At 31.1% G+C, this 22,410-nt stretch overlaps 2 protein-coding genes across 2 annotated transcripts in view; both read left to right on the top strand.

The window, feature by feature from the left end:
- Positions 1-16,488, top strand: part of LOC129217561 (RUN domain-containing protein 1-like) — a 41,459-nt gene extending 24,971 nt beyond the window's left edge. Inside the window, exons 13-17 of the mRNA XM_054851886.1 lie at positions 747-857; positions 4,763-4,855; positions 8,216-8,313; positions 11,072-11,166; positions 13,132-16,488. Of these exons, the coding sequence (XP_054707861.1) occupies positions 747-857; positions 4,763-4,855; positions 8,216-8,313; positions 11,072-11,166; positions 13,132-13,238 (504 nt within the window). The 3' untranslated portion in view covers positions 13,239-16,488. The remainder of the gene's footprint in view (positions 1-746; positions 858-4,762; positions 4,856-8,215; positions 8,314-11,071; positions 11,167-13,131) is intronic.
- A 2,581-nt stretch (positions 16,489-19,069) lies between these two features.
- LOC129216708 (oxysterol-binding protein-related protein 11-like) overlaps positions 19,070-22,410 on the top strand; it is a 55,456-nt gene continuing 52,115 nt past the window's right edge. Inside the window, exon 1 of the mRNA XM_054850924.1 lies at positions 19,070-19,177. Within this exon, the coding sequence (XP_054706899.1) occupies positions 19,070-19,177 (108 nt within the window). The remainder of the gene's footprint in view (positions 19,178-22,410) is intronic.

Consider the following 22,410-nt stretch of genomic DNA (forward strand, 5'->3'; position numbering starts at 1 on the left):
AACCCATGTCCACCTTTTGTGTATCATTACCTATGCATACCCCCCACAAAAGGACTTTAGTTTTATTGAAATGTGTTGTCTTTGTTCAAGTTTTATTGTTAACCTTTAAAGTTCAATTACATAGAAATATTTCAAATAAAAAACAATAAATATTATTTTGATGGAGGTTATGAAGTTTTCATTATTCAAAAATAAAATTTAAAAAGCCTGTGGAAATTCGGAGCTTGTCCCCCCCCCCCCCCCACACACAAAGTATTTGTGGCTTCACCTTTGTAAAATATAGCTACAAATCCCCCTCAACATTAAATTGTTTTTATTCTCCCTCTTCTGGTTAAACCCCATATCCTTATTTTTTTTGGATAAAGTGAGATGTCATAAACCTCAGAAGAACCAGGGTTGCAAGCACAGCACAGCGCCTGCTAGCTCTTTGTATTATTTTCAGTGCTGGTCCCGAAGTTAATTTTTAAAAAGCATTGCAATACTTTTGTTTCAGTGTAAGATCTCACAATATTAATCAAACTTATGTCATATTAAAATTCCGACATTATCATGATAATTTATTTACTTTTTAGCATTTAACTGCATGCCACAGGGAATTGCGTATCCCCTGTTAAAAGCCACTGATATAGTCTCTATAGATAAAATGGTCATGTATGTCTTATTTTAAAGATTTTTGCTATGGTTAATGTTTTTAAGTAATTGTTTTTTGAGTTCAAATAAATATATATGATGTATGTTTTTCAAAGATAGGTCAGAGTACTAGCTTAGTTCCTTTTGGGTGTTTTGCTGTTCATTCATCAGAAAGTACAAAAATGATGCATGCTTGGGACCTCATTCTTAAATACTATGAACTAAAAGTAAGTAAATTGCATCAAGCTTTTATTGTTGAAATTTGTTGTTAAAAATTCATTTATCAACAAGTACATGCTCTATCTATGCATACTTGTTATTATTCCCTTCGTGTTTTTGTTCTGAGCTGATTATAATCTTTTTAAAGTTCTACAAAATAATTATTATTTCAGAATCAGGATTTTACATCTCTTTTTTCACTCTTTTCAAATCAGAAAGCTTTTAGACTAGAGAAAAAAACATGATAATCAGTTTCACTTCATACTCATTTTTACCATCAATTATTAAATGACAGTTGAGACCTGTTGATATATTAGGGAATTAAAGGGGTTTTTTTTTCAGTTGTAGTTTTGTAGTTTTTATTTTTAATCAACAATGTGATTATGCCTGTTATGAACAACCTTTTGGTGTGTAGTGCCCGAATTTTCAATCCTGGATAAAAGGAAATCAATCTGTTTTTGAGCAAAATATCATTTTGGATATTGCACTTTTTTTTTTTTTTTTTTTTTTGTCTTGTATAGATCAGAAAAAAGGAAATCAGATGGTACAATGTCAGGTGAGTATGGTGGGGAAAGCAGCCTTCTACAGCTCATTAGTTTTTTTAAGCGTTAGCCTTGAGACAGTGTTGTCTTGCATTATCATGTTTCAAGATCATTCCCAAGATCTGATAATAGTGGAAATATTCTCGCGAAAAATTGCACTATCTGTCCTTTCTGTCTATTGCTAAAACACTTTTCATGGGACAAAAACTTAAAAATTTGTCTTGTATCCAAGATGCCACTTCCATATATTTTGTTCAAAAAATCAATAGATTTTTATCTATCCAGAATTGAAAATTTGCATACTATAGTTGGGGCAAGTCTAACCTGGCAGCATTGTGAAGGCTACACAGACCTTAATCACAGCAGTACTATACTTCCAGGTTAGGTTTGCTCAACTATAAATGAATAAAAATTGTTGGTAACGAGCATAATTACATCATTGACAGGGTTCGTACGCCCTTGAAAAACCTTGAAAAGTGCTTGAAAAAAAAAGTTCATTTTCAAGTGCTTGAAAACCTTGAAAAAGTTTCTTAGTGCTTAAATTCTCTCAAAAATCAACGAATTGTGCTTAGAAGTTTTAAAAAAGTATTTCACCAATGCAATTTTCTGAACATGTGTTCAGTATGCAACGTCGCGAAAAATTGCTTCCGTGTTTGGGATTTCAATCCTTTTGCATCTTGTAAATATTTTGAAGTTTTTTACAACCGAAAGATATTTTGACATATGGTACCTTAGATTAGTTTATTTTTTGTTTGATTTCATTAATTAACAAAGAAATTAATTTGGAAACCATGACAACATTGAACTTACTCGGGTTTCGCGGAAAATTGCTCTTGTGTTTGAAATTTCAATCTTTTTGCATCCTGCAAATATTTAAATATTTTGGCTAATCAAATGTTAATTTTGCATATGCTACCTTAGATTAGTATATTTTTTGTTTAATTTTAATAAAAAACAAATCAATTTATTTCATGGGAAACATGCCACGTCGAACGAACTCAGACTTTGCGAAAAATTGCTTCTCGTGTTTGAAATTTCAATCTTTTTGCATCTTGCAAATATTTAAATATATTCACTAATCGGATGTTATTTTCATATTTGCTACCGTAGATTAGTATATTTTATGTTTAATTTCAGTAAAATATAAGTTTATTTTATGGGAAACATGACAACATTAAACTTAATTCGCGAAAATTTGCTTCCCTTGTTTGAGATTTCAATCCGTTTGCATTTTGTAAATATTTTTATATTTTTGGCAATTAGTAGTTATTTTGACACTGCTACATCAGATTAGCTTATTTTATTTTTTATTTTAATAACTAAAGAGTTAGAGAATTTATTACCTTGATCTTGTTTAATTATTTGCTTATTTATTTTTGCAATTTTGAATGATTATCTTTACCTAATTTTTGGTCATAACAGATTTTTTTTTTAAATTTAAATTTCAGCAGTTGAGCACCTAACAAATTAACTTAAAGTTTGTATTTTAAACATAAAGTTGATTTATATAATTTTATTTATAAGTACATCATTTTTTTATGTCTGCTAAAATAAATAAGGTGTATAACAGGGGTGGTTGTGTTATGATTATTCACTTGAAATCCAGTAGTGTTCGTTTTTATGCTTTTACCTCCCTATATCTCCAATTTTCCCCTTTTCCTCAAATGTTCAAAATTACTACTTTATTAAGGTTGTTGGTACTTGGAGCTTACTGAAAGAGGCTTTAATCAGCAAAGGGGTAGATAGCTTAAGGAGGGTCATTCATCTTCATTTGGATCTAATAAATTGACCAGTACCAGCCTAGCTAGGCCCAGTGCCTGTTGCTGGTTATCAACAGGCACTGGGCATGGTATTTCTATGCAGAATATTTTGACTTAATAAACTATTTTATGAATTGTATGCATAGCAAAAGCTATTGTTGTACATATGTATATTCAAGTAATAGGGGTCTTAGTTTTAAAAATTATTCCCCTCCCCCCCCTTGACCCATTTTGCTCTTTGAAACTTTCAGGTAATTTTTTATGAACTCACAAATCAATTACACCTGAATATTGTTGCCTTTCTAAATTTAAATTCTAATTTCAACAATAACCCATTTTTTCCCAAAATAAAACTACTTTTGTCATAATATATGTCAACTTCTTGTGAATCTTTTCAATTTCGAAATATGGCTCTATAAATCTGAACTTGCACATTTATTGTCTATTGCAAATTAATCAATGAAAGCTGAATAGGCTCAAGTTTGCATTCAGAGTATTTATCACTGCTTAAGCTGCTTTTGTATATTTTGAGGTGTAGAGACTGTACTGTGGACTTTTATAAACTTTTCTTACTTCCTATTTTTTAAATTTACTTGAGGACAGTTGAAATGCCTTATTGGCTGAACAGCTAATAAATACATACGAATAATTGATTTGCATACTTATAAATGATTTGCAAACCTAATATTTTTAGAACTTAATAGTGCAAACTGAAATAACTTTCTGGGTAGGGTTTTTGTCCTAACCGCCCTTATATTGTAATAAACCACTGTATAGATATTGGAAATAAATGTTGAAACCGGGGGGGGGGGAGAGGGGGAGTGACTTCAAAAACTCCTCTCTGGCAATGCCATTGAACTTGGGTATTTTAGTTTCTTCCCATAAAAGTTAAAAGCACTTATGAAAGGTTTTTTTTTAAGTATTAATTTGTTGATTCTAGAAAATATACAAACCTCTGACTGCTGCAACCTTTGAAAAACCTCAAAATTAAACCTCTTGGTATCTGCTTCTCTTTATGACCAAACTTTTCAAACATTTTCAGAAAAACTTTCAACGCAGTAGATTTTTCACCAAAGTGTCTCTCGTTGTAGAAAAAGCAATTTTGTTTTCCTATACTTTTTTGTATTATTGCCTTATTTCTATGCGTTTGTAGTAAATGAAATCTGCATACAATATTTTTAGTACAAATTTATGATATTGCCTTGAAAACAAAATTTTTTACCTTGAAAAGAACTTGAAAAGTGCTTGAATTTTTTTCTGCCTAAAGGGTATGAACCCTGATTGATCAAAAATAAAATCTTTATAAAAAATTTATTTAAAAAAAAAGACATGACTTTCAGTTCTCCCTAATGTTTACTGATAATTTTTTTAGTACAAATATTTTGAAGTATAAATTATAGGAATAAATAATGTTCATCATCCTTTAGAAATAAATATGCAGTACTAAATATTGTACCCTAGCGAAAATATGCATTTCGTTTAATAAAAAATTCAGTTGAATGAATTTCAGTCTTTTCTTGTTTCTCTCTTTTTTCTTTTTTTTTAAGTTATAAATCAGTTTTTTCTTTGAATACTCATTTTCTGTTTCCTTGTTTTTCCATATAATTTTAGAATGGATATCAGTATAATGCTTCTCCTGCCAGAAAATTATGCCAAAGCTTTAATCTTGAAATTGTTGGAGGATTTGCTACAACTCCCAAGCAGGTGAGTAACTGCACTTTATTATTAACTTCATTGTAATTGTCAGTATAGGAAAGCCTTCATTAACCAAAATGATCAGGACAGAACCACTTTCGGTAAGTGAAAATTTTTGGATAAAAGAGGGATACTTAAAATGGCTGTCAAGAGAATATTCAAGTTTTAACTTTGCATTTAAACAGAAACACATACATATTTACAAAATGACTGCTAAATGTGATATATTTAATTATTGTTGATAGTTATAGGAATACAGTCGGACCTCTATATAAGGTCGTTCCTCACGACTTCACAAAACTGACCTTATAAGCGGGATGACCTTATAACTGATTGGTATATGTTTATTGATAAATAAGCATGTATACACATTAATTCTTTGCAAAATTTAATATGTTCAAAAATATCAGTTAATAAGGTTATAATTGGTTTAATCAGTTTGAACCAATTAAAATTCTTAGGATCAATAATGAGTTTTGAAATTATTTTTTAACACTTTTATTCAGAATAAAGCTGCATACAAATATGCCCTAGCAAAGAACTGATGTACATTGTACAAATTACTTTGCTTAAAATTATCATTAATAGAAGATTGATGGATTTTTTCTTCAATTTAAGCACTATGTATTATACTAAGTATTTTCTGAAAATTTTCTTCGGCTTCTCATGACTGGTAAAAAAGTTTGATATGTATATGTTAAGTGCCCTCGTTACTGCTTCATATTTTAGTATCACCTGTCCTAATACTCACTTTCTACTGCATTCTGTGCACTACATGCTACATTAAGAATTTTAGAATTACATATTTAGAAAAATTGATTTTTCACTTTTTAAGGATTGTATTTTACAGAAAATTCTCAGAAGTGAATCTGCTGGGCACTGAAATCATTCAAAGAAATCAGACAGAAGTGGCCTTATAAGCGATTAATGTATTATGACCTGACCATGTATGCAGAAATACATAATATAGAATTCTTATTCAGTGAACTGGGACTTTATAAAAGTGACCTTATATGCGAGGTGACCTTATAAGCGAGTGACCTTCTATGGAGATCTGACTGTATATTGTTGATAAATATATTACTATAGCTATCAACAATGAATTTGTTTCAAAATATAGCACAAGTGATAAAATATAGTACATAAGACAAAAAATACTAAACTTGAATCGTTTTGTGTTATCAATAATGCTGTTCAATTCTTTTCTCTTTTTTTTTTTTTACATGAATACATAATCAGGGATGTAGTTAGCAAAAGTTTGGGGGAAAGCACCTTTAGGTTTGGAGGGGCTCACCAAAAGAAAAAGTGGTTTGAAGCCAATTTTCCTTATTTTTATAATAAAATAAGTATGTAGGGGGGGGGCACCGTTTCCCTGCATTCCCCTCCCCAGCTACAACTCTGTATGTAATAAAGAAATGATTACTTTATGAAGAAAATACTTTACCTTCACATTCCAACGCTTTCGAATTTGGGAGCTAACAAATATTTGTTACAGAGCTCAAGAACTGATGGCCTTGTGAAAGAGGGGAGAGAGAGAGAGAGAGAAGTGACAGAAATGCCATAATAATTTATTCCTACAATAGAGATTTTTATATCCGGTGATCTTAAAGTAATATTGCTTATTTTCAAAAATTTAAAAAAAAGACGACTTTGGTTAAAATAGTTTCAAATAATCAAGGTTCTACTCTAACCTTTTCAATGTGCCTTGACTATTCAAGAATCAATTGAACTTACTGCAGTACAACCTTGATATCTCAAAATCTCTCGGGAAGAGAAAACAATTGAATATTTATTTTTATTTTATTATTTTTTTTTTTTTTTTTGAGTTAGCACAAGGTGTTGAAAGAATTTCACTATCAGTTCTCACAATTACGCACACATATGTTATGTACATAATATTGCATATGTACAGTGCAACCACTTTCCATAATAATTAGCAGATTATGCTTCATCATTTTACTAAATTGGAAAGATATTTACATCTCGGTTTTAATGTAACAATATCTAGTATTGAATTTTTAGCTGGCTCCTAGATTTTGTTTAACTGGATTGTTAGCTGCTTCTGAATAAGCAGACTTCCTAATTTTTATTTTTGAACAATTTCTTTTATCATAGTTTTTCTCAATAACTTGATGGTTTTTTATTGTTGTGGAAACTACTAGAAGGGGTTTTGAAATGAAGAACAATTTCAACTTTCTTTTCTCATCTGCAAACATAAAATTTCAAATTTTACCTTCAACCTATGGCTCATTCAAAATCTTTTTAGCCAGCCATTTCATAGGAGTTAAATAAGTAGAATGATGAGGATGAGGCCTTATACCCATATGCTCCTGTCATCTGGCCCCAATCTCCTATTCTTAAAATTTGTAAGGAAAACAATGAAAAATTACAGGAAAATGTATCCAGAACTGATTCTACTACTTTGCTTTCAGCGATATAAAATGAAATTAACTATAAAACTAATTTGTGTAAGATAATATTATATGTTGTTCAAATAATTTTGTTAACTAGATATAGTTTTGATCAGTAATGTTCCCATCAATTTTTCTGAGGGTATATTCCTAGTAATCCATTTTGCACAATATGTGTTTGCGATCATATACATAATATGCCCAGAAATTCTTGAGGGTAAACTCAAGGGTGATAGAGTTTCGGGTTTTTCAGGGAGGAGAAAAAAACTGATAAAAGAAGGGTTTCATGTTTGCCTTTTGTTTTGAAAATTAACATCCACTGTAACGATTAATAATTACTCTTTGTGTGCAGCTATAAGGGTCCCTTGGTAAAAATTGTAACCCGTAGCTAAATCATTTCATCGGAGAAACAACAGGAAATAAATTCTGACCCGTCGTTTATCTTTTACTTCCCACTATCACCCTTGGGAAACCACTGCAAGGGAATGCTTTAGAAATAACTAGAAGGCTTCTGGAATTTCTTTAACTTTTTAATTCAAAAACGAGATGAAAAAAAAAACTGATTACATACACTATTAAAATATGTTTACAAAAAATTGCTGCTAGTAGGCATTGTCTTTTAATTGAGTAAAGATAAGCTAATGATATTGTACTGCTTGCATATTTTCAAAAGGCGTGGATTTAGTAAGTGTTAAGAAATATGAAGAAATGAGGTTACTTGTAGGATAATGTAGTTAACATAAATATACTATTTTTGCTTTATGAGAATTTAAAAATGCTATGATAGAATCTGAATTACAAATGAAATTTTTTGAACTTTAAGGGTATGCGCTATGTGTCTAAAAAATGTTTGAGAGTATACGGCTGTGTTTTGGTGTTTGTTTTTAATTACAATTATTATAAATATTTGGTATAATATTTTATATTTATTAAACTAAACTCTCTTTTCTATTTCTAGTCCCTTCTCAGTGCCATTCACAATATTATTAGCACACATACTCCTCTTAAAAGATCTGCAGATTCTCATTTTAAAGCATTTATTTGTGCTGCCTTGAAGTAAGTATGCTATTAAATTATGAATAATCTAAAAGTTGATCTTAAAACCAATGAATTTTTAAATGCATGTATTTAAGCCTCAGTACAAGCAAATACTTTCACTTAGGCCTGGATCTATAACTTTTGCCCCCACTCCCACCCCTTGCAGAAAATCAGCAAGGCTCCTAACCTCCTACATTATTGATTCCCCCCACACACACAAATAATGAATTTTCAAAAGAGTGATTTTTTTTGTTCTTAACTGCTTTGATACACCTGCCTATAGTTTGAATTCATTTGATTAAATTTTTATTTTTTTTAAATTATTAATTTTAGGTTTTTAACTTGCCTGTTTAAACATTTCTATAGTTGGGGGAACCCTAGCCTGGCAGTGTCCTAATGCTGTGGTTAGGAACTGCATAGCCTTTACAATGCTGCCAGGTTAGTTTCCCCAACCACAGGTAGGTTATGTTGGTTTTTGATCCTGATTTTTGAAAATTCATTTTATTTATAAGTTATGTCAGCAGGAAAAAAAAATCACCCATAGCTTTAACTCTTCTCCTCCCTCAAGATTCAACCAATCTTGTAATTTCAATCCAAGTTTTAAAAAACTCCAATTTCTAACAAGTTACAGTTGGCTCTCTATTTAACGACTTTCAAGGAACCACAAAAAATCGTCTCTAAGTAGAATGCGTCCTTAAGCAGAATACTTCTAAAACTGCTCTGGAGCATCCGGGGATGTGAAAAGTCGTCTTTAAATAGAAAAAATCATTAAATAGAGCGTCGTTAAACACAGAGTCAACTGTATTCGTATTAGTTAAGATTTGCTGTTGTTCTTACGCAACATGTGTTGAGTTTTATTGTTCCTCAAATTTTTACTAAAGCATTACAATAACATTTTCAACTTTCAAAATTAGGTATAGATTCTTTTAATTAATTAATTATTTTGGTTTCTGGGACCATGGACCCCTTAATGCTGTACACCTCCCCACACTTCGGGTAGGTAGATCCAGGCCTGGTTTCAGTGCTCTGTGCTGTAAGAAAGCCTATGTTCAGTTAAAAAGTCAGTAATCCAACGTTATGAAGCACAAAAATTGCAAATGTTGCAGACATGTGTTTCGGTGTTACAAGGAACACCTTTTTCAATGCAAAGAAATGTGAGCTTCTGAATGAAAAGTCATCCGAGAAAAGCAACACGGTGGAACAGGAGAAAGTATAAATGTCAAAAAATAGAAATTAAACAAAACAAAAAAGATAAAATGACACCTGGAGGCAAAATTTATTATATAATTCCATCAGGAAAAAAAAACGTTAAGTAATAAATTTTAAAAGAAAACCCATAAACAATGCAAAAAATCCAAAAATGAAACCACTCTGAATGAATTAGCAACAAATTTAACAGCGGGAAAAACTATGTATGGAAGCAATGTATCAAATGGAGAAATGCAGGAAAAAACAGAGTGAAGGATAAACATATTGGAAATTAGTTAATCACAAAATGAAATTAGAAAGCAAAAAGTGAAAAAAAATAAAAGTAAGAAATGTACGACGTTTACATAAAAATAATAGAAAAACTGAACCAATTTTAACAAAGGAGTCCACACAGAAGAAAAATAGGGAATTGCAGTAAGATCGTTAACTAAATTAGAACGGTTCCTCAGGATGTAGAAAGATTCCCAAAAATCAAGATCCAACGAATTGGGGCATTTTTGGATAATTTGGTAAGAGTTAAAATCAAAAGAGTGATTCGATTCCCAACAGTGTTGAGCAATACTGGATTTATTCAACTGTTGTTTTCTCACATAGCTTTGATGTTCTTTTAACCGAAATTTCAAAGAACGGTGGGTCTGTCCGATGTATCAGAGTCCGCAATTGCAAACAATTTTATAGATCCCACAGCCATTAAGAGGATGAATAGAATCTTTAAGAGAAGAGAAAGAAAATTTATTAATTGGAGAAAATACCACTTGGAATTGGAATCGCTCCCAGAATCTTAGCAACCTGAAAACTAATACCAGGGAAGAAAGGCAGAACAACTAAATTCTTAGTGTTAAAAGTTCTATTAAGAACAATAGTTTGAGATTTTTTGCAAAGTTTTTTTCCTGCATTTCTCCATTTGATACATTGCTTCCATACATAGTTTTTCCCGCTGTTAAATTTGTTGCTAATTTATTCAGAGTGGTTTCATTTTTGGACTTTTTGCATTGTTTATGGGTTTTTTTTTTAAAATTTATTACTTAATGGGTTTTTTTTCCTGATAGAATTATATAATAAATTTTTCCTCCAGGTGTCATTTTATCTTTTTTGTTTTGTTTAATTTCTATTTTTTGATATTTATACTATCTCCTGTTCCACCATGTTGCTTTTCTCTCGGATGACTTTTCTTCCAGAAGCTCACATTTCTTTTCATTGAAAAAGGTGTTCCTTGTAACACCGAAACACGTGTCTGCAATCATTTGCAATTTTTGTGCTTCGTAACGTTGGACTACTGACTTTTTAATTTTCAGCACAAAGGTATTTATTCGTTACCTATGTTCAGTGTTATCAACTAGAGAGGAAGACAAAAGTTGATGTGATTTGAATAATTTTTTAGACTCTTTGTTGTGAAAGTTCTTTTTTTTTTCTTTTTAATGTTTCAGCCTCTTACACATTTATCTCCTTTATCTTGTCTTTAAGATGAAGTTGACAGCATTGATAACACCTTGTTTGCTGTAATTTCAAAAATGTCATAAAGCATTGAAAATTAACATTTCACTTCATTGTTTTCTTTTTTTACTAGTGAAAAGAGATTAGTTACTTGGCTGAAACTAATTTATAAAACAAGAGTTCTGTTAGAAAGATATTATCAGCCATGGAGTTATGCATATAAAACAGGTAATTATTAATCTCAAAATGCCCATATTGTTGTCTTTTTTTCTGCTAATTTTAAATGTATTTACATGTTTTATAATTTTAATAGATTTTATGAAAATAAAGCATCTAAGTCAAAACTTTGTAAATACTAGTTGCATGCAAGTAATTTGCTAATAAAGGGCCAAAAATGAAAGAATGTAAAAGAATTAAAATTTTAGAATGTCTTGAAGTTTTCAAAGTCTTGGATTAATTTTCAGCATTTAGAAGAATATTATTAAAGGCGTTCTTAAATAACTTTCTCTGTCATTAGATCTGCCAATTTCGTTTTTAACTATTGACAAAGACAAGATTGAATAACAGGAATTATTAAGTTAATTTTGGTACTAAAGTTAACAAATTCATTTCTAGGCTGAACTTGTAATTTCAAGCATAGAAAGCATAGTTTTGTGGAGTCTGGGTTTTTGAAACTTTTCAAATGTTAAACTTTTGAAGCTTTCTTTGATTCAAATCATCAGTTTAAAAGTGTTTTTAAAAAAAGCGATTTTCACCCTATAGCTGTTCAAAATTGTTTTTAAATACAAACATACTAACTTGCAATATGTAGAACAGATTAGTGGTAAATGTAAGTTGTTCTCTCTTTGTGTGCAATGCATTTATAATACAACAAAAATTAATGTCTGGGGATTTTTACTAAAGAAAACGACTAAATCTATTTTAAATTTCAAAAAGTCTTGTCCCAAATAAATTTCAAAATGAAAAAAAAAAAGAACCTTAAAAATAAAAAGCAATTATAATAATAATAAGCTAAGGACTTTATAAGCTTGGTGAACACTAAAAGTATGAAATAAAATAAGTATATTATTTTTTAATTCCCAACTCTCAAAAATTGTGGTTGTTCTTCATATTTAGGTTAATTCAAAGGAACCAATAAAATTTTTAATGAAAATTTGAGAGACTATATTTGTGGTATACTGCCCTGGGAAGCTAGCAATTTTTTGTCATCGATTTTGTTTTAACTTTTTTGTTCAAACTTGTGTATTCAGTTTATGCTGAAAATAAAGCATGAAAAGGACATCAAATTCCAGCACTTTACTGTTGTTTGTAGGCAATTGAAAACATTGTTTCTTCAAATATTTCAATTTATAAACATACCGCAATTTATCTGCCCATGGCAATATAGAGGTTTGTACTTAATGCTTTTACTTTACTTTTTGCTACTGCCTATTCCTTCTTCTCTTAATTTTTAGCTCTAGTTTTATTGGCTGGTTTAGCCTTAGCCTGAATAAAAAGGTATTAAGATCAACTGCAATTTTTTGGTGTTTTAATCAAGAAGTGCACCTAATTAATTTCATACATTTTAATGTGAACTAAGCTTATAGAAATAGTTTTTCACTTTATTATTATTTTTTTTATTCATTATGAGCCATTTTGTAGTGTATCAACATTTCCATTTATGAAATTTTCTAAAGTTACTATTTTGGTTTAAGTGGCAAAAATAAAAATAAAATTTAAATAATAAATGCTGTTTTTTGATTGTGTTATTGAAGAGAGGAAAAAACACCAAAGTTTTACATTTTCTTAAGTGATAAAAATAATCTTTTTTTTAATCTTAAATTTATACTCTTATTTTTGGAAAATTAAACTAAAGAGTTGATATTCAGTAAATCACCGCCCAATAGCCAGAGCTAAAGCTGTCTGCACTAATTCTATATTAGCTACCAGTTTGTTTGGCACTCTTGGCTTCCTTAAGAGGTTTTCCATCTCCAGCTCAGTCACTTTCCTATGCCGGGCTGATGAGTGCTAATAAGCACGAAACTGCAGTCCTCGGCTGGAAATGACTGAGCTGGAGGTGTATTTCATGTAAAGAGTTGATGTATGAAAACTTGACTTTGTGTTTCACTGGAAACATTATTTTGTACTTTTTTTTCTGCAGTATTTTGATGTTTCAGTTATCATTACTGTATTAGAAACCTATGTTTTCTGCAGGTTTTGAAGATGTCCTGAAATCTCTTGACAGAATTAGCCATTTAGACTTTGATCTTCCAGTTGATTTGGCTGTGCGACAATTGCAAAGCATAAAAGATGCATTTTAGTTATTTTCATTGAGCTTTGAAAAATTGTAATACAATAATGCCAACTCGTTTCCATCCAAAATTATTTTTCAACTGATTTAATCAAATGATTTCTGTTAATGATAAAATGATCTTGGTGAAATTAATTAATGTATTACATGTTGAACTGTTGCTCTAGTGAATTTTTAAAGCTAAACATATTCATCCATAGGATCTTGCAATCATTTTTTTACATGATATGTTTTCAGTTCAATAGATGAAATGCTTTCTTTTGTTTCTGCAAATAAAACTACTAAAAATTCTTCCTAAACTGGACGTTGTATAAAACTAAAGTGAGAAACACCTTCTGATTATAAAATTCCTTTAGCCCTCCTTAAGGTTGTAACACTGTAAGGTTCTAAGCTGCAAATATATTTAGTTCAGTTCACTCCATTAAAAAAAGTATTTTATAGTGTAATGTAACTAGTGAAATTCAACCTTCTTGTTATCCAGTTAACACTATAGCTATTTGAAACACATGTAAAGCACCAAGAAGCAAAGGGATGTAAGTGAACCGTTAATTTCAAAAACCAGTTAAGCAATAAAATTTCTAATCATAAGAAAACATTTTTTCCATCTCATTAAATTATTCAGTCGCAATTATAACACTTTTTACTGAAAGAAATATATTTAACTATGTATACATTTTAGTTTGAAATATTGTAATCCTTATCGAACATTTTTTGAATAAGAGTAAAAATGCTTTTCTGAACTTTTAGAGCTTGTCTCTCAGCTGGTTTTTGAAATAAATGGTTCAGGTGATGAAAATAAGTTTGAAGTTAAGGAATGCAGATAATGAAATAAACATCACTGTGTTTTGCGGTAATGAGATATTAGTTATAGTTCTGACTAGTGGTGTTATCCAGCATGGTATACCGATGCGATTTCTCCAGATTGTTTGCTGTTGTGATTCAATGTGTGGGGTCGGTCTAGAAATTCTTTTCCAGACCACACTCATCGTGAGAAAAACATGTAACGCGGGTGTTTTATATCTGTCACCAGTATGGGAGCTGGATAAGTATAAGACCACACGTAAATACGGTTTTTGCTCCCCTTTTCTGAGAAATGTTCGAAATTAGATCTTCAGAATAGCTGAATTCTATCCGAAGCTGGACATTTGTTGTGCACATAAACTTTCTCCGTTTGGTGTGATATGATGTCTGTGACACTATAGGGAACATTTTTCAGCCATCTTGTCAACGCAGTTGAAAACCACAGACAGCAGGAGGAAAAGATCTTAACGCATTTTGTCAACATCGTCTGACTATTGTAAACAGGGGTGCATTCCCCACCAAACGAATCCCCGTATATAAGAGAAAGTAAAGAGGTCAAAAAGGGGGAGACACTCGTAGAGCAAAGATGCTCGTGAGTCGCGGAGTGGCTGACGCAGTTCAAAATATCTTTGTAACATTAAATAATCTGTAATTTGTAATATCGCTGTAAATATTGATATGTTGATTAAACGTCTCTAAAAGACCATGCATTCTCTTGTCGTCTTTACACAAGAGGTGGAAACGGTACAATGGTTTAGAAAAACTTCTCAAATGAAAGTTTCTGGGCGATTTGAAAGAGCTTTACTCAAAAATTTTCTGTCGCTTGTATGTCCCTTTGCTTCTTGCTTCCTCAAATGCTCTTCCACATAGTTGTGCCACCCACCCTGCTTTTGCAGTAAAAATAATCATAAATCTTTACACTAAGATTTTTTTGTTGGTGTAGGGAAAGGGGTTTTTTTTTTCTTCTACTTCCATTACCAGTAAAATTCTGTATAATAACTTTTCCTTACCATTATTTAGCATTTGTGCAATTGTGTTATATATTTCTACTGCTCAGATTTGTTTTTGTTGCTTCATAAAAAAATCCTTTATTTACAATTTTTGTGTTGATTATAAAGCTATGAATATTTTGTAAGGTGGTGAAATTGTCTAATGTATTAGAGTTAGGCTCATGTAATTGAGATTTTGATTTTTATGCAATTGTGATATGTAGCTATTAAGTTTTTCAGCCGTATCTCAATATCCAATTGACACTATTTTGGAACCCCAAACTAAGTTTTGTACAAGGGAATTTTTTCAATTTACATGATAAAACTCTGAATGTTACAGAATCATAAAATATGAGCATGCATATGTTACTAAACTAATAAGAGGAGGCATAAGACATATTAGTAAAAACATTTTTTTTAACTCTACGGCACTTCCTTGGGTGATTAAAAGACTTTAATTAGTACTCTTTTGATTAAAAAGAGGAAAAAAAAGCAAGCATATTGAGTGCCAACAAACTATGATTTGATTCAGATAGATATGCATGATTCACAACAAGTAAATCGCAAACTAGATTGTAATGCTGTTTCCAAATTTGTAAACTTCTCAGGAGAAATTTGGCGAATCAGTAAATATTTTATTAAGTTATAGTGAACTCGTATCAAGTCTGTTAATTGTATTATGTTTTGATTTATAAATGTTCTTCCACCTTGATTGTGCCCCATACCCGCAGTAAAAATAATCATAATATTGAGTCATTAATTTGACTGAGAATCTTTTTTTTTTTTTTTGTAAGAAATTTAGTTTGACTATTTCATTTCCCGATTAAATTTTATATAAAATTGTTGTTCATTTACGTTTTTACTCCTAATGCATTTTGTTAATTGTGTTACGCATTTATCCTGTTTTCATATGTTTTTGTTCTTTCATAAATATTCATATAGTTGCATTTGATGTAACCCATTAACTTTGCATATGATGATAAAACTATCGAAGTTTTGAATATACATTAGTTCAATTCATCTTTCACTTACGTAAAAAGACTTACGGTATGATTTCGTATATTCGACAGTAACGCGTACCTACTGAGATTCAAGCTATTCTCATGAATACTGTGTTGTGCTGTTCTATCTCGTAGTTGTGCCAACCTCCCCCACAATGAATTTTCATTTGTGTTCATGCATTTTCTAGTTAAACTTGTTATTATTTAACAATTTTACATGTATTAGTTTAAGTTATGCTATGCATTTATATTCTTTATGTATGTTTCTGTTCTTTCATAACCATTCATGTATTTGCATTTTGTGTACATTGCTTTCATTGATTTTAAAGAATGTATAAAAATGTTAAATTTTAAATATTTAATTCTACTCAAAATTTTACTAGTCATGTAATTTATAGAATTGTGAAAGTTAACAATGATAAAAGAATTTGGTCATTTTTATGAAGTTTATTACAAAAGAGGAGTTGAAATTTACCAGTTTAATCACTGTAATTGGTTCATATTTCTGAAATTTGAACTCAATAAAAAAAAAATGATTTTATTTATTTTTTGGTTTCTTTATTTCCTGATGTGTTTCTTTTCTGATTTTTACAAATTACAATAATCTCATGAACTTAGAGCATATAAGTACTGGATTGTCCCAGCTTGTCCATTGATTTCAAGTTAAATTGAATTTATGAAAATAACTATGGTTAGGGGAGAGTCCAAATTCTTCCATTAAAAAACTATTTAAGGCTGGCCCTAACTTTTCTGTGCATTACTCTGATAATTTATAGTGAGGTACTTCATTCCTAAAAAAAACGTTCTGATAAAGTAACAGAATTATTTCAAACAAGTAGTGGATTAGTAAAGTATTTTTTGTCCCTTACAGTGAATATTTAAATTATACTCTTACTTTCTTGTTCGACTTAATGCTTTTTTCAAAAGAGGTCACAGAATGTTTAGTCCTTAACCCTTCTTCTATCAGGTTTTGAGCTTCAGTGACAAGTCCCTACCTTATTTGTACAACAAATCCCTCAAGGAAAGTGAAGAAATGAATTCATAAGAAAACAAAATAAAAATATAATTTAAATATGCTTTTAGGTTTTTATTCATTTTCAAGCTAAACCTCTTTTTAACATGAAAGTGGCCACGTTTTTTTTTGCGATTTTTTTTGAAGTAATTTACTTTGAGTATATACCCCCCCCCCCCCCCACCCCTCCTAAAAAAATCGAACAGCTAAAAACATTTTGTTTTTCCTCGATCATGCATGCTGGTGATGAAATGCACCTGAAAACTAGCTTATTATAGCGAGAGAACAGTGGCAGATTTACCAAGTCACAATTGTGAGGACTCTCCCAAGACATAGGGCACTAAAAGAGGATCCAAAAAGCACATGAAAAATATTTTATGTAGTTTAGTCTAATTCTAAGGAGCCCCCAAAAATTATTGTGACAGACCTCCAAACCTGTGAATCCGCCACTGCAGGAGCCGGTGAGGAAAAATACCACTGGATATCATTCCGTACACACGTTTTCGGTGCGTCTTTGAGAAAGGTAGGTTGCTATATTTGGTGTCTTATGAAATTCTTTTATCTTTGGCTCTTGGATAAATTTTGCAGCAATCGCCACCAGTGCATGGTAACAAAATGTTATGCATGGTATAAATTTTGTTGATACATAGAATGTTTTAGGAGTTTAGTTTTACACATAAGTCTTCAAAATATTATTTTAAACAAGTGCTATGAGCAAGGACAGACTGAGTTCTAGCCATGATCTCAATTTCAAACAAGCATAGAAATGACACATTAATCCCCCCCCCCTCTCCCCCGACTGTTCCGCCTATGGTCGTCGAAAGCTTAAAAGGAGAGAGCCTGTAAAAGGTTTACTAATGTGGAATTTTTCATTTTTTGTAATATTTCAATTTTGTACTTTTATTCAATGTCGTAGCCAGAAACAGGTTCGGAGAAAAGTTTTAGTATTACTAGCTTTGTACAGTCAAAAATAGAAAATTTCCACATTTCAGGAGAATATATTCCTAATAATCGTTACTTTGGCGACGTCACTGCCTTTAGTAAGCAGTTTTTAAACTGACAATAATGAATAATGATAGATTCATTCTTGAACAATATGAGAGGCAAAAATATTCACCTACTACAAATGAAATTATAATTAACTTCTTTTCTGGAGGGAAGGAGGCAATGAGAATTTTTTGACCAGGTTTCTGTCGTTTTTTATTATGGCCCTAGCTATAACACAATTACTGACGTAAAACCCCGATTAGAACTCGTGCTGACTATTAAGTTTTTGCCAGGCCCGTCATTTAGTGGGGTCAGTGCCCCTCTCCCCCATCTCTGGCTGGGAGAACTTTTTTTTTGAATAAAAGTAAATGTTTTTTGTGTGTGTGTGTGTGTGTGTGTTTTTTTTTTTTTTTTTTTTTGCTCTTTATGCAATTTGCACTGAATATATACCCATTGCCACCCTCTGAAAAAATTCTAAATGAGGGGGTCTTACGTAAGCACCGGTAATTCATATGAAATATGCAGAAGAAAACCACTCGGGTCTGATGTCATCAAATCAAGCGGCTGGTAGCAACTGGTTTCTCTATGCGAACATACCCTTTAACATGGGAAGAGTTCGCTACATCCGATATCGCGTAGAAATATTGTCCTATGTTGTTTCAACATGTTGTTCTTACGTTGATTACATTTCGTGATGATTGGGTGATTCCCTTTAACTCAAATTTAAAGTTGCGCTATGCCACATTACCCTTTCAAATACTTTGTCCCTAATGTGTTATCCTTTATGGATTATGCACACACTAAAACGTATTCCCGAAAGCCTCCTCCGAATGTACGATACTTGATTTATTTTCCCCGGGCACAAACCTTGTCCTTGCTTGAATTTTCCGTAGCGTTGATGCACTTGATGAGAGAAGCTAATTTTTAAGTTCCAAGATTTCTCAGCTACTTCTTTTGCCCTTTTTGGCTTTCCTCATTCTTGTGATCCATGATCCGTAAAGTTGTGCCATTTATTTTGCATACCTTGATGGCAACTTCCTTAACGCCTACTATGGCGTATTCCTCAAAAGCAGACGATATTAACTGTTTAATTAATGATGTTCCTGAACTCACCGAAGATGAAAAAATAACGCTGATTACTGCCATGAAGAAGGCAGAGGTATAACTCATCTATTGAATGAACGAGAAATAAATTTGTTCATGTTTTGTTCCTTGTTGTCTATCATAATTATTTGACATCGCCTCTTTCTTGGTGTGTCTGTTTTGCTTATGCCTGATAGGATTGCTTATCCTTATTTACCTTCCTTATCTTATTGAATTAAGCAATTGATCTCAGTCCTTGTGATCAGATTCACATTTTCCCCCCTATCTCTTTTTTTTCCCTTCTTTTTGGAAATCAGTGCTGATCGTTTTATCAATTGTTTTCGTACTGTTTTGGTTCGTTACTTTCATTTGTTTTGTCCTGTGTTTTTATTTCGCTATTTCTTTTAAGCATTCAGTTTTTTTTTAAATTATTATTATTATTATTTTTAAACGAATACAATGAAATCTTTTAAATTACACTTAAAGATGACACTAACATAAAGAAACACTTCATTCTAAAATTTATGGATTATAGGTGTACAGTAATGTTTCCTTGAGCAATCGATTCAAGCTAATTAGCAATTTGGTATTGTGTAAATCCTACTGATTTTGCTTTTGATATTATTTAATGTTTTTATCGTTTTTAATTTCTTTTTGTTTTTTTTTTTTTAATTTCTTTTATATTTTTACTGATGATGTCAAAGTTATGTGTAATTTTGAAAAATGAATCAGCTTCAAGAAGTTTTAGGTTAGCTTTCTATGTGGACTGCTACTGGGTGTACGTGGGCGCCTAGATATGAGGTCATGGAAGGTCCACCTTGACCTCCCAAAAATCCTTGTTTGACAAATTTTGTCTGACGATTTCTCAGCAAAACTTGGAGTTCTAATCAGCAAAATTTTCAACATTCGGCAAAATTTGGAGTTCTATTTGGCCAATAGAGGCTTGCTTTCGGTCTTCCCAAAAATTTAAGTTCTGAGCATCCCTGCCTGTTGTTTATTGTTGGAAAATTTCTATGTCATGTAAATATAAGCATAGAAGTTATTATTTAGTCTCACTAGCAGAGCGAAAATAGTTGTTGATTTAAGGCAGTTGTTTCCAAATTTTTAATACCTCCTGCACCTCTCCTCTTTTTCTTTATAGAAATTAATTATTTCCCACCCCCTCAATGTTATTAATCTAAAATGATTTATGCTATTACATTGTTTCAGTTTATTTAATGGTTAAAGGGTCATTTCACAGTGTTTTTGACATTTATGTAGAGTCCATAACGTGACCTTTTTTTGCCATAACTTTTTTATTTACCGTTTGATTTGCAAATTATTTTAATATGAGTTGGTGTGCTGGTAGGAGAAGCTCAAAATAAAATAATATGCTAATTAAACAGTAAAGTAATATGTTATGGCAAAAAAAGGTCAAGTTACAGACTCTACATAAATATCAAAAATACTGTGAAATGACCCTAAAGGGAAACAATACCAGATTTTTGTTATGGATTATTCAAATAGTTTTTACATTTATTATGATGTTACATTTACAAATTGTACAAAATTTTTGAAAAATATATAATATTATTAAAAATGCTACATTAGCTAAATACTAATGTAATATCAATGCAATGATCGACACCAATTTAAGTTCTTTTTTTTTCTTCGCTAATTTTGCAGATTCAAAAATGATGTTTTGCTAAGCGCTGCAGTAATGTCCCAGTTATCCTTCATTAATGGGCCAGTAGATAATAGGGAGGGTCATAGAATGAATAAAGGGTCATGAAGAAATAAAACATAATAGATTAAGTTCATGAATCATTGCCATTGATTTATTTTTCATAATCGATTTTATGCCACTGGGGGAATTCCTCCAGTCAGAGACAGAGTAAGAGATCAGGTGCACTAACTTGACGTGCTCAAACTGTCAGCTGACACATAGGGGAGAGTGGTAATGAATGGGCCACTAGCTAAGTATGGAAAAGTATTTGCATAAAATTATTTTAGATGCCACTAATAGATGCAGAGGTATTTGTTCTGTTAAACTCATCCTATTTTCAATTGTTTGAGAGAAACCATAGTAGGATGTTCAATAATCTGATTGAAAAGTAATTTTTTACCTTTTCATTAAAATAAGCAGTAGCTGAAGAGTATTGATTATTTTTTTTGGATATATGTATATTAGCAAGTCTTTCCATATCTGTAAACTAATTTCAAGATGTATTTTGATGTTATTTGAATTTAATGTATTAAAGGAACTTGAATATATTGCAGAAGTATAGGTGGGGGTGAGTGGGCCACTATATCATAGTTATGGATGGGCCACCAAAATATGATTTTTCTTCCTTTTCTTCTGATTTTCTCTTTAATATGAAACATAGCTGGCTGTCAGATTTATATTACTGTCTTGTTAGAATAGGTTTATAGTAATTTCTAAAAAAATAATTTGCACATTTTAACCCTAAGAAGCATAAGCAGGGCCGGATTTAAGGGAGGGCAGGCGGTGCTACTGCCCCTGGGCCTCCACAACAAAGGAGCCCCCATAATAAAATTTTTACAAAATATCCTAACTTTCACGGGTCGAAAGTATCGGATATATACATATATATCAAAACATTCAGATATATATCAAAGTACCGGATATTTTCAAAAATATGATGATCTTTTTGAACCCTGATTAGGGGCCTCCACACTTCCAAATCCGGCCTTGAACATAAGTGAAATTCTATTGATGATTAAGATGAACTGTCCAGTTAATGACCACACCTACCAGTATTTTACCATTTTGGATTTGATATGAGTGATTCCATTAACACTTTTTTCCATGAAAATATTAAATTTTTTGAAAGCACTTAAAATTTTAAATATTAAAAAGTGTAATAATATGTAAAAGTAACTGTAATGAAATTGATAAACATCTTTTCTTATATTTTTATTTATTCGTGACAATTTTTTAAAAGAAATTTACAAAATAAAATCCAAAATTAAGTCTTTCTTTCCTTACTCCAAAGTTCCGAATAATGTGATGCAATACTTTATGTTCTTTCTTTCTTACAATCTCATTATTTAGTCATTTTAATGTTTTACTAACTCTTTCAGTGTGCTTTTGTGTCATATCATGTCATTCATTTTGTCATATTTAGTAAATAAAAGATTAACTCCACATGTTTTCATTGAATGCATTTAGTGGCCCATTCATTACCTTCAGTGGCCCATTCAGCCCCATGGATGGGGATGAATGGGCCAAGTTTCTTTATTTTTATTTTCTATTATCAGTCATTATAGACATTTTCTACTCCAACTTTTATGACTCTTTCATACAAC

This window comes from Uloborus diversus, chromosome 2, assembly GCF_026930045.1.
Source record: "Uloborus diversus isolate 005 chromosome 2, Udiv.v.3.1, whole genome shotgun sequence".
NCBI lineage: Eukaryota > Metazoa > Arthropoda > Arachnida > Araneae > Uloboridae > Uloborus > Uloborus diversus.